Source organism: Cyprinus carpio, chromosome B15 (assembly GCF_018340385.1).
Source record: "Cyprinus carpio isolate SPL01 chromosome B15, ASM1834038v1, whole genome shotgun sequence".
NCBI lineage: Eukaryota > Metazoa > Chordata > Actinopteri > Cypriniformes > Cyprinidae > Cyprinus > Cyprinus carpio.
In genome coordinates, this window is record NC_056611.1 from 18,096,060 (window position 1) to 18,109,146 (window position 13,087).

Here is a 13,087-nt window from a genome sequence, read left to right on the forward strand (position 1 = left end):
TTGGGCTTTGTTGTTGCCTTGATTTATTAGTTTCCCCAAAGAAACAATCTACTGTGTCTGATGTGGAGGAACTTAACTGGTCTGCACAAAGACCTGAACCCCACTGAACACATCTGAGATGAATCAGGACTAGGTATGCACAATATTTATTAGTATCTTTTTAATTTATCTGTATCACATAACATTGGAATGTATATTATCGCTCATGCTCATTTCCTCTATGTATACATTTAGATTATTTTTGCCATCATTTAACGCTCACATAAAGTGAAAAATTTTTGTAATTTATTTAATCAAAACAGTACTGAATTTTATCAGCCATTAACTGGTTATCACCCGTAACAAAAAATAATTGGCTTATTAGTATTGGCCAAAATTCTAATATTGATGCATCCCAAATTGAAACAGTAGCTATGTTTCCATCCACCTATTTTTATGCGCATTTTGGGATATCACAAAAAACTAAAAAAGCGCTGGATGGAAACGCAAAGATGTGCATAAATTCTAAAAATGCTCATAAAAAACATATGCGCTTAACTGAGAAGGATAAATTCCTTATCCGTTAAGAAAACATGTGCATAAACTACGATGGAAACACTTACCAAATAAATTCCTTAATGCGCATTAAAAAATGACGTGACTTTGCGATGGGACAGCATAAAACTGGACCAACCAAAAGACCAATCTCATTTCACAGCATCTGAAATGCTAATTAGTTTGTCATTCTAAAATGCTTGAGCAAAGTCTTGCCAAAGTGCTTCATTATAATTAACTCCCAGAATGGTGTTCCTAAACAGCAGGCTCCGAAAATAAGATAACGACCGCGTTTCGTATGTGCGCTCTCAAACTCGTAATTTATTGTATACAAAGAATATTATATACAGTGCCTTATCCAGTGTTGGGGAAAGTTAGTTTATAAAGTAATGCATTACAATATCTAAAAAAGTAACTAATTACGTTACTTAGTTACTTATTTTTAATGGAAAGTAATGCGTTGCGTTACTTTTATGTTACTTTTTAAATATAAGCAGGGCTTGTTTGTTTTTAATACAAGAAGTTCTATTTATAGCAAACGTAAAAGCCATTTCACACCAAAAAGGGTAATGAATAAACCTCAGGCTGAAGGATAAGTAAATTTACATCTGTAGAGTAGAACACAATTATAAGGTTATATAAAGTCATTTTTGCTTATTAGTATGGTTGAACTGGATCATCAAAGTTAGCAGCAAAGGCATTAGTTAATAAAATGGGATTAGATACATGTGTGTTATTTAACAGTTAATTATTGCAGGTTCGGGTCATATTCTGAGTTTGCATTTCACTGTTTTAATTCATTTTGATGAACACTCAACACTTCTGTACTTCTGATTTCTCCCAATATGGGGACAGGAGACTTGTCAGTCAATAAATGGGAAAACAAAGTAACTGGCGTAACTTTTTTGAAAAAGTGACTCAGATAGTTTCTTGTAGTTTATTGTGTATTGAGTTGTTTTGATTTTTTTTTGTAGTTAATTGATTAAGTTATTTGTTTTATTGTTTTTGTGTTAATGCGTTAACTGGCCTTATCCTATACTGCAACAAATTAAATTTTTCTTAACGATATTTAGCACAAGTTAATCAAGAAGTGACCATTTTATTCTCTTCAGTAGCCCATTAGATGGGTGCTTTATTCGCAAATGTGTTATGCAATATTCCAATTTTGCGCATAAGTTTAATATACAACTGTGGATGGAAACATAGCTAGTGTATTGTGAGAATTTTCTGACTCTTAATGAAAATGGCTTCCTAGTCAATACAGAATAGATGTTTTTGATAAATCATGTACAACAGGACACTTCCCAACATTCCCCAAAGCCCATATCATCTGATCTTGATCCAGCTCCATTTTAGCCCAAGCCTGTAAAGCACATGTCCTGTTTAGAAGATCTGTCTTATCTGACGATCTACTAAAAATGATATTGAGATGATTCACTTGTCTTGCAGTTTGTCACACAAAGACATTTCTAATGTCAGTTCAATTCCTACTTTGGTGTCACTATGATAATGTCACAGCTGAACTATAGAGATGAGGACAAGATGAACCACTGAATGGAAAACTAAATTTGTAACTATGAATAAGAAATTTGTGTGTATATATATATATATATATATATATATATATATATATATATATATATATATATATATATATATATATATATATATATATATATATATATATATATATATATATACACACACACACACACACACACACACACACTCACACACACAATAGCAACAGATTAAAAAAAAAATACATTTAAAATTTATAAGGTACAATAATCGTAAAAAGACCAGCATGCACAGAGAACGTTTTGTAAAAGTTCAATTAAGCTGCATGCATAAGAAAGAAAAAGAGGAAGTATTTTAGTATTTAGTCATATACAGGTGCATCTCAATAAATTAGAATCATGTGGAAAAGTTCATTTATTTCAGCAATTCAACTCAAATTGTGAAACTTGTGTATTAAATAAATTCAGTGCACACAGACTGAAGTAGTTTAAGTCTTTGGTTCTTTTAATTGTGATGATTTTGTCTCACATTTAACTAAAACCCACAAATTCACTATCTCAAATTAGAATACTTCATAAGACCAATAAAAAAAAATAAAAAAAATAGTGAATTGTTGGCCTTCTGGAGACTATGGTCATTTACTGTACATGTACTCAATACTTGGTAAGGACTCCTTTTGCTTTAATTACTGCCTCAATTCGGCGTGGCATGGAGGATATCAGTTTGTGTCACTGCTGAGGTGGTATGGAAGCCCAGGTTTCTTTGACAGTGGCCTTCAGCTCATCTGCATTTTTTGGTCTCTTGTTTTTCATTTTCCTCTTGACAATACCTTATAGATTCTCTATGGGGTTCAGGTCTGGTGAGTTTGCTGGCCAGTCAAGCACACCACCACCATGGTCATTTAACCAACTTTTGTGTGGTGGCTCTTTATGCCTTGCCTCCAGCATCAGTCCAATCCTTGTGAAGTTCACTCAAATTCTTGAATCGATTTTGCTTGACAATCCTCATAAGGCTGCGGTTCTCTCGGTTGGTTGCGCATCTTTTTCTTCCACACTTTTTCCTTCCACTCAACTTTCTGTTAACATGTTTGGATAAAGCACTCTGTGAACGGGCAGCTTCTTTGGCAATGAATGTTTGTGGATTACCCTCCTTGTGAAGGGTGTTAATGATTGTCTTCTGGACAACTGTCAGATCAGCAGTCTTCCCCATGATTGTGTAGTCTAGTGAACCAAACTGAGAGACCATTCTGAAGGCTCAGGAAACCTTTGCAGGTGTTTTGAGTTGATTAGCTGATAGGCATGTCACCATATTCTAATTTGTTGAAATAGTGAATTGGTGGGTTTTTGTTAAATGTGAGCCAAAATCATCACAATAAAAAAAAAACCAAAGACTTGAACTACTTCAGTCTGTGTGCATTGAATTTATTTAATACGCGAGTTTCACAATTTGAGTTGAATTACTAAAATAAATGAACTTTTCCACAACATTCTAATTTATTGAGATGCACCTGTAAGTTCTTGCACACCCTTTCTTTGCAAGTTTGCAATATTTTTGGCCATATTTAAGAGAAAAAAAAGTGTCAAGTGTAAGCGTGAAAAAAGGAAGTCTGAGGAATAGCTATCACATAATTTTCTGGTAATAATTCACACTTTCACAGACCTCTCGTATTATTTTACCTTCATAGGAATTCTACAACTTACTGCTAAATTGGGAAAATTACTGTCAATTACAAAGAGTTCTGTTGTTAAAACATACCCCACTACCAGTGATGCTAGCGGTACAGAAATGACACACTTCAACATTCATTTAATAACAACAGAAGTCATAGGAGGTCCCTACTACATCATGAAACAAGTGCGAGTGTGTTTAAATAAACACATTCTAATGCGCCTTTTATTTGTTTATTAACCATCAATGTTAATTATTCATTCCCTAGTGATAGGCAGGAGGAAAGTGAATAATAACACAATTTTTGCTCACTTCAGGATAAAGTAATGCATTACCAGATTCTCCCCACACACTTTGAAGTGTGAAACCCAGTGGACCACAAATATTACCAGCAAAAACCTCCAGACATCAGTGAGGAGGTGTTCAGGTGAATGGGCGGCTTCAAAGCACAACCATTGAAAAAAAAAAGAAAAAGAAATGGGGGATGGTGGAGAAAGCAGAATCTACTCTTCTTCTCCAACCGAAGTGTATTAAATAAGCTGGCTTAGTTAGCCTTGAAAAAGGTTACAATTGCTCTTCACTGTTAAGCCAGCATGTTTTATATGACAAATACAGAACATGCAGTAATGCGTTTCATAGACCCAGAGAGATTTCTTGAATAAATGCACTTGATTAAATACTCTTTTCCACCCCCCCCCCCCCCCCCCCAAGTTTAATGTGCTTTTCTGTTTTATATTTTAAAACAGTGGTTCTTAAATGGTTTTGCAAATGACCATGATTTTGCATAATCAGATGAATGAACATAGCACCTGTTCCATAAAAAAAGAAAAAGATATATATATATATATATATATATATATATATATATATATATATATATATATATATATACAGTATTGTTCAAAATAATAGCAGTACAATGTGACTAACCAGAATAATCAAGGTTTTTAGTATATTTTTTTATTGCTACGTGGCAAACAAGTTACCAGTAGGTTCAGTAGATTGTCAGAAAACAAACAAGACCCAGCATTCATGATATGCACGCTCTTAAGGCTGTGCAATTGGGCAATTAGTTGAAAGGGGTGTGTTCAAAAAAATAGCAGTGTATGCCATTGACTGTACAAACTCAAAACTATTTTGTACAAACATTTTTTTTTTCTGGGATTTAGCAATACTGTGAATCACTAAACTAAAATTTAGTTGTATGACCACAGTTTTTTAAAACTGCTTGACATCTGTGTGGCATGGAGTCAAACCAACTTGTGGCACCTCTTAGCTGTTATTCCACTCCATGATTCTTTAACAACATTCCACAATTCATTCACATTTCTTGGTTTTGCTTCAGAAACAGCATTTTTGATATCACCCCACAAGTTCTCAATTGGATTAAGGTCTGGAGATTGGGCTGGCCACTCCATAACATTAATTTTGTTGGTTTGGAACCAAGACTTTGCCCGTTTACTAGTGTGTTTTGGGTCATTGTCTTGTTGAAACAACCATTTCAAGGGCATGTCCTCTTCAGCATAGGGCAACATGACCTCTTCAAGTATTTTAACATATGCAAACTGATCCATGATCCCTGGTATGCGATAAATAGGCCCAACACCATAGTAGGAGAAACATGCCCATATCATGATGCTTGCACCTCCATGCTTCACTGTCTTCACTGTGTACTGTGGCTTGAATTCAGAGTTTTGGGGGTCGTCTCACAAACTGCCTGTGGCCCTTGGACCCACAAAAAGAACAATTTTACTCTCATCAGTCCACAAATTGTTCCTCCATTTCTCTTTAGGCCAGTTGATGTGTTCTTTGGCAAATTGTAACCTCTTCTGCACATGCCTTTTTTTTTAACAGAGGGACTTTGCGGGGGATTCTTGAAAATAGATTAGCTTCACACAGACGTCTTCTAACTGTCACAGTACATACAGGTAACTCCAGACTGTCTTTGATCATCCTGGAGGTGATCATTGGCTGAGCCTTTGCCATTCTGGTTATTCTTCTATCCATTTTGATGGTTGTCTTCCGTTTTCTTCCACGTCTCTCTGGTTTTGCTCTCCATTTTAAGGCATTGGAGATCATTTTAGCTGAACAGCCTATCATTTTTTGCACCTCTTTATAGGTTTTCCCCTCTCTAATCAACTTTTTAATCAAAGTACGCTGTTCTTCTGAACAATGTCTTGAACGACCCATTTTCCTCAGCTTTCAAATGCATGTTCAACAAGTGTTGGCTTCATCCTTAAATGAGGCCACCTGATTCACACCTGTTTCTTCACAAAATTGATGACCTCAGTGATTGAATGCCACACTGCTATTTTTTTGAACACACCCCTTTCAACTAATTCAACTAATTGCCCAATTGCACAGCCTTAAGAGCGTGCATATCATGAATGCTGGGTCTCATTTGTTTTCTGAGAATCTACTGAACCTACTGGTAACTTGTTTGCCACGTAGCAATAAAAAAATATACGAAAAACCTTGATTATTCTGGTTAGTCACATTGTACTGCTATTATTTTGAACAATACTGTATACACATATACACACACACACACATAAACAATAAATATTTATAACATTGATTTTTATGGTTAATATATATATATATATATATATATATATATATATATATATATATATATATATATATATATATATATATATATATATATATATATATATGTATGTATGTATGTATGTATGTATGTATGTATGTATGTATGTATGTATGCGTGTGTGTGTGCGTGTGTGAGCGTGTGTGTTTTATTATATTTTTGTTTTATTATTTTAATTTTATATTCATAAAAATAATCATAAGAATTTTTTTTATTAATTAATATTATTACTACTACCAAGAAAAAAAAAAAAAAGCTTCAGGGATGGAAAAAGCATTTGACAAGAACTACAGAGATCTCGCCCAGAATCACCATCCACTGTCTGTTTGTCTAGGTGCTGAATTTATCGCACTCGTCTTCTCTATGCATACCAATTAAAAAAGCATGAAACTAGAAAAGGGGTAAAATCTGCCAAAACAAAGCCCAATCCAAATACATACAAATGAACAGATGAAAAGAGGCAGAGAACAAAGAGAGAAGGATTTGAATGAGAAGAAGTAGAAGAAGAAGGGAGATGATCCGCCCCTCTCAAAACAATCGATTAACGCCCCTGATGAGCTCTCCTCCCGGCCAAATGAAGCAGGGTGTGTGTGTCTTTCAGCTCAGGTGCAATACAGAAATGAGCAAGGAAGACAGACATCTTTCCACTAACAAAAACAAAAAAAAAATACTGTATGATAAAAGGTAGCAGAAGGTCTTACCTCCAAGATTTTGGGGTTGCCCTGACGGCCAAGGGTGCCTAAGATGAGGCCCCATCTCTGGGCTGAGCGGGCGCTCTCTATGGCCTGCAGTCTGGTGGCCCGCATTGCCTCATGGTCATAATACTCTCGAGAAAACACTTTACTGTATGGGTCATACCTACAAATATGGAGAACAACACATTTACAAACAATAAGATACTAAGAAAGCAGAAAGAAGAACATTCATAAACTAGTTTTTTTTTTTTTGAAGAAGAAGAAAATATGATAGTAGGATGTTGCCTGATATTTTGGTCCCTATTCATAGCTTGGATCCCTCTTTCTGTGGTACTTACTTCCAATTTTTGGTCCACTAGATAATTCATTTTTGTTTAAAATGAAAGTATGAAGTGAACAAAAACATTAAGTTAATTGTAACCAAAGCGAAATGTAAAGAGAGTAAATTCAACTAAATGTTTCACTATCCCTCCACATTATTAAAATCAAATTAAGATGTAACAAGGATTTGATTCAACATCAGTAATGCATATAATATAATAGTCTCTTTCAAATTAAAACAATAAGTATTATTTATTTAATTATATTACAATAGCAGCCAAAAGGATTTCTGTTCTAAAAATAAGTGTAAAACACGTTTTAATTGTTTCAATTGTGATAACGCAATGAAACATGCAGAATTATGGGCATCTTGGACAAACTGTCATACAAAGCTTGCACTCATTATTCCCAGCCCATAATTTAATCATTCACGGTGGCAGGTGTTAGATATATTATTATACGTTATTTAATGGGTTTAAATTTACAAAAAAGGCCAAAGAGGAAAAAGCTGTCCTCTACAGCCCTGGAGGATATTGCTGGATTTGCAGACCAAATAAAAAATGGTTGAAGACTATGAGCTATAGCAATAAAGATGCTCGATTTAGGAAAAAAAGTGTACAATTGCACATTGGTTTACCTGTAGGCCGGTATTTCTGGGTTGGCAATCATGATGGATTCCAAATGAAATCTTCCGTCTCCAAGATAACTAAAGACAGAATCAACTTTATCAGAGAGAAAGACAGTCTGAGAGGGCAGAAGGAATAAAACTCTGCTAACTCTGGGATTTGCATAAGAAAATATAAAGGCCAATGGGTCTCGGCCTAGAGGACTCATAAACCATATCGGAACCATCCTAACATTCAGCAAGCAATCAGGGCGAGACCTATTCACTCCAAAGTCACGGCAACATTAGCCAGACGGAAAGCGAGTCATAGACACGGAGGCTGATGGGCTACAGTCCAGCTTCTCCACAAATAAACCTGCGTGATATGATTAGGACATGACGAGGACAGCACACAAGCAGAACTCAACATGCTGATTATCCTCTGCCATGCCGGGAGGAGAAGACCTGCCATAGTTAATGGGAGTATAGATTAACCTGGCAAACCTGGCTGATGCCCTGGGGAACACAGCCACAATTAGAAAGGCTAATTAAGACATGTTTATGAAACACACGGAACATACTGTGGGTGGGATCCCCCTGGGCCCACCGGAGCAAAGGCTAAACCAGCCACCTTTCACTCTCGCGCACACACAGTGACAGAAAAACACTCTTTATCGTTCATTTTCCTTGTCCCTCAAACATACCAGCTGCGTTAGAAAAAGAAAAACTTTTGCTGCCTTGTACCTGCTAAGGGAAAAAAACATAGGGGTGCACAATATAGGGGTGCTGATGTTAACAAGTTTCAGTAAAAATTTTCAGTTTTTACTTCTAGCTAATCTTTGCTGTTAGTTGCAAGTTAATCTTCAAAAACACTAAAAACTTAATGACACTGTTAAATGTAATCTTTCGCAAATCTCATGATGAAGATTTTTTTTATTGTTTATATTTTAAAAATGCCTTAATTTGCCTGAAGTATTTAAAATGATTAATAAAATTTTTGCTTTATTTTATTTTCAACAGAACAGAATTTTAATGTCTTTTATTGATCAGCGTTAAAATATAACTAAACATTGTCTTATTGACCTTTTTTTAACAAATAGAAATTTCTCCCCAATAAATGTTTTAGAGTTTGATATAATTGGAAAAACCATAATCATTATATAAATTTCCTTCTTTTCTTTTTTTTTTTTAGACCCGGAAAACACACTTTTAAAATTCCCTTATATACTGTATAATGTAAAATAGGTTAACTAGGTTAAATAGAAATTGTTGAAATTGCTTTTTTTTTTTTTTTTTTTTGTGATTTAGGGAGCATCGAGCATCACGCACGCTTCAGTGGGTGTGTAGTAAATGAAACCACGCGTCTGCACCATTCATTAACAGAGAACATGCAGGCTTCATATTTAAATCCACTTTTTTTATATTTACAGATACTAGTCCATATCATGATTTGATTTAAGTGTAAATGACCTACACTTTTGATTAATTCATTCAAAATTTGACAAATTACGTGACATTCCGCGTTAAACTGTGAATTCAGTTTTTATGACTAGATTCCTCAATTCCGTCCACGTTTTCTGCATCGAGGAAATCATAGGGGCCTCCTTTCTACCTCCTTATAGTGCACTACCCACAAAGGAAGCATTTTTTTTTTAGTTGTTGGACACAAGTCACTCACCAAAAAATTCCCCCTTCACACAAATTTTACATTTTCCTTTATATGTTGCCATAATAAAACACCAATTTTCCGGGATTACTGCACTGTCTCTTTCAAGGGCCTTTATTACAAACATTGCATTTATAGGCATTAAAAGCTCAGAGGTTTTCCGGCTCAGCTTTTAACAGTATAACTTAAACGACCACAAATTGATGCATTTCGTGGAGATGGCACTATTGAGAATACAAGATTAGAAATAGCCCAATTTGCAGTTCTTAAAACCGCTTTTCACAGCACCGACCCATTCACCCACAGTTCAGTTCATTATGCCTTTGGCAATGAGACGGAGCTCCCTCTTGTTTCAGAAGATATCCCAAGTGGAAACCAGAGGTCTGCGTGAAGACCTGTGGCATTCGTCAAATTTGATTAAATACAGATCGCTTTACGGTCCACCCAACTCAAAAGAGACTTTATGAAGGTGCCGATCGGCCATGAACCTGTGTAATTTTTCAACACAAAGCTGCAATCATCTTCTCCGTGGGACTTTATTCAGACCCCCGGCAAACATATTACTTCTTATGAGAAACTCAGCTTAATTTGCTGTTAATTATATGGTGGCAATTTGGCTTTGCAATATAACATCACATTACTACACCGTAGGTGTCGGAGAAAGTTTTTAATTTGATCGCTGAGGGTGAGGGCAAAAGTAAATGATCTATGAAAAAGGCTATTTGCATAATAGCCGTGTCATTTTGGGGGTCAGTGACATGACCACTTGTGTATGTCTAATGTTGACAGGCGCCCCGATGAAGAGGTGATGAGTGAAAATTAAAGTAAACATGCATCAATTCTCTTCCTCTCTCCCCTAACGCACAAAGACTCTGCACGCTGGATTAAGAGGCAGAAAGCACAAACACATACACACCATCTCTGTGTACAGACACACACAGACAGGAGGTTTCCCTCTATCTCACAGAAGCAGAGCTTGCTGCTCAGCGACTGTGTGATACAGAGAATAATAGATCACACACATATATCTGCTGCCTAATGTCTCGTCTCTGTGTTACAACAGCACTTGACACGCTTCTCATTAAAGACAGCTTGAAACTGCATTCGCAATGCATTTCAGAAAGAAACAATATTCCGCAGGTAATAATGTGAGGCAGGTCTTGGTGTTATCCATCGGAATTTGATTGGGTTGTGAAAAGTAGCATATAATATTATTGGTTAATATTATTTTCCCTACACGTTCTTTTGAATAACATGCACTATTAAATTTGTGCACGTTAAAACCAGTGACACATATTAAAGTAAACAGGGTCAATGTTGATTTCAAACTGTATATAAAAGGCCATGCTTTACTGTGAATACAGGGTGCACACAGTCTACGCCTGCAATGCTTTCAGCTGTAACAATATCCACAATAAAGCATTACCTTGAGCACCTTATTATTTTCGTTAAGTGGTTAAAAATGTAATATATTTAAATGCATTTTTTTTTAAATTACATCCTTAAGTATATTCATTCAAGTGCAATTCTTCCACAAGAAGATATAATCCCTGACACATAAAAACTAGAAAACACGCTCTCTTTAGGTAAAATAAAGAAATGAAATGAAATAAAATAAAATAAAGATGTATTGGTTAATCTGAATCCAGGGCTGAAATTATTCATTTCAAATTAATAAAAAAAAAAAAAAAAAATCACAGAGAAATACATAGACACTGACTTATTTTCATTCGAACACAGTCTTACTACACAACACATACTCAACATGGGCTAGAACGGTTTTCCTTACATGACGGCATTGACATGTTTCTCCAGACGAGGCGAGGTGCATCCGAGGATCTCCCCAGGAGAAAGCGGCCGACACTGAGGTACCAACACCTCGTAATCTGGCTTCAACTCTGCACTGGCTGCCTGAGAAGAGAAAGGAAAAGGACGCTGAGACCAAGGAAGCAACTTTTTTCCCCACCAAAGAAGCCAGTGTCCAATCTGGAACCACTCCACGAGTTTTCACCTTTCTTGAAAAGGTGGCTCTGGGCTGAAAGATTTGGCTCCAGGTCAACCCCCTAAACCTGCGGGCATTGAACCAAGAAACTGTAATGTCAGAGGTCCGAGGGCAGAGTAATGTTTGCACCGAATAAAGTTTTAATGAAAGGGCAGACCTAACTTTGACTTCTTTTGGAACAATTTTCGCTTACAATGTTAAATGTCCATATTTAGTCTGAAACTCAGGAACTCAGCATTAACTTCTTGCTTTTTTAACTGCTGTATAACAGCAATATCATAATGATGCTGAATGTAGTGCACAGTACTGAATATCAGAGCTGCTGTAATCTACAGTTCAAAATAATGGGGTTTGTGAGATTTTTAATATTTCTGAGAGAAGTGTCTTATGCTCACCAAGGCTGCGTTTATTTAATCAAAAGCACAGTGAAAACAGTAATATTAAGAAATAGTATTACAGTTTAAAAGAGCTGTGTTCTATCTGAACATATTTTAAAATGTAATTTATTTCAGTAATGATAAAGCTGATTGTTCAGCAGCCATTACTCCAGTCTTCAGGGTCACATGATCATGTGGTAATCATTCACAAATGCTGAATTGGTGCTGAAGAAACATTTCCAATGCTGAAAACAGTTCATACTTTTATGGAAAATGTGATGTATTTTTTAAAGATTCTTTGAACAGAAAGTTCAAAGGAACAGTATCTACTTAAAACAGATTAAAATTTTTTTTGTCTTTGTCACTTCTGATTAACTGAATGTGTACTTGCTGAAAATTATAATATCTTTATCTTCTTAAAAAAATTCTTGGTGACTGCTATGAACTTTTAAATGCTAGCTTTCACAGCATGTGAACTGATTGTTATGAATTTTATTCATTATACAGTATACCCAAACGCTCCTGATGCCATAATACTGCTGAATCCAACTACTCTTGATGTTAAAATATGTTTTAAACTCAAGACTTGTAAACAAGGGCCGTTTGTTTGTGTAGTAATATAGTCAGGTTCTGAGAGAAGCTTGCAGATCTGGCTGAGCACTGGCTCTGGAATGAGCAACAACACCTTTACAGTGGAAGGAAAGAGAGAAAGATACAATCAGAGAAACAGTCATCCAGCACATCTCCCAACACCTACAGGCTTTCCTTTCCAATTGAAAAGAAGCAAAGAAATGGTGCCAAATAAATTAAGGCAAGGAAGCCGCAGTAATGCGACGGGGGCGGAGACATTACAGTTAAGAGTTTGTTTCTGAGGAGCAGAGAAAATAACAAAAACACATAACACATGTGCATTCACACCCCTCTGACCCCCAGCACCCACCCAGAGCACGGGAATGGGCCTACACACACACTATACACAGGCCGTGCTATTTCCAGAAATAGCATGGGTCATTTTTAGGCAGGAGGGTGAAACTGACAGCGAGGAGGAGAGAGCGAAACAGGAAAAAAAAGAAGGGAAGAAAATCTCA

The 13,087-nt window shown here is 35.9% G+C and overlaps 1 protein-coding gene across 2 annotated transcripts in view; it reads right to left on the minus strand.

The window, feature by feature from the left end:
* The window catches only part of dph1 (diphthamide biosynthesis 1), an 89,426-nt gene that overhangs the window by 23,945 nt on the left and 52,394 nt on the right, over positions 1-13,087 (minus strand). For both annotated transcript variants that reach the window (XM_042739596.1, XM_042739597.1), the window contains 3 exons: positions 11,410-11,531; positions 7,988-8,056; positions 7,036-7,192 (listed from right to left, as the gene is read on the minus strand). In XM_042739596.1, coding sequence (XP_042595530.1) covers positions 7,036-7,192; positions 7,988-8,056; positions 11,410-11,531 — 348 coding nt within the window. The remainder of the gene's footprint in view (positions 1-7,035; positions 7,193-7,987; positions 8,057-11,409; positions 11,532-13,087) is intronic.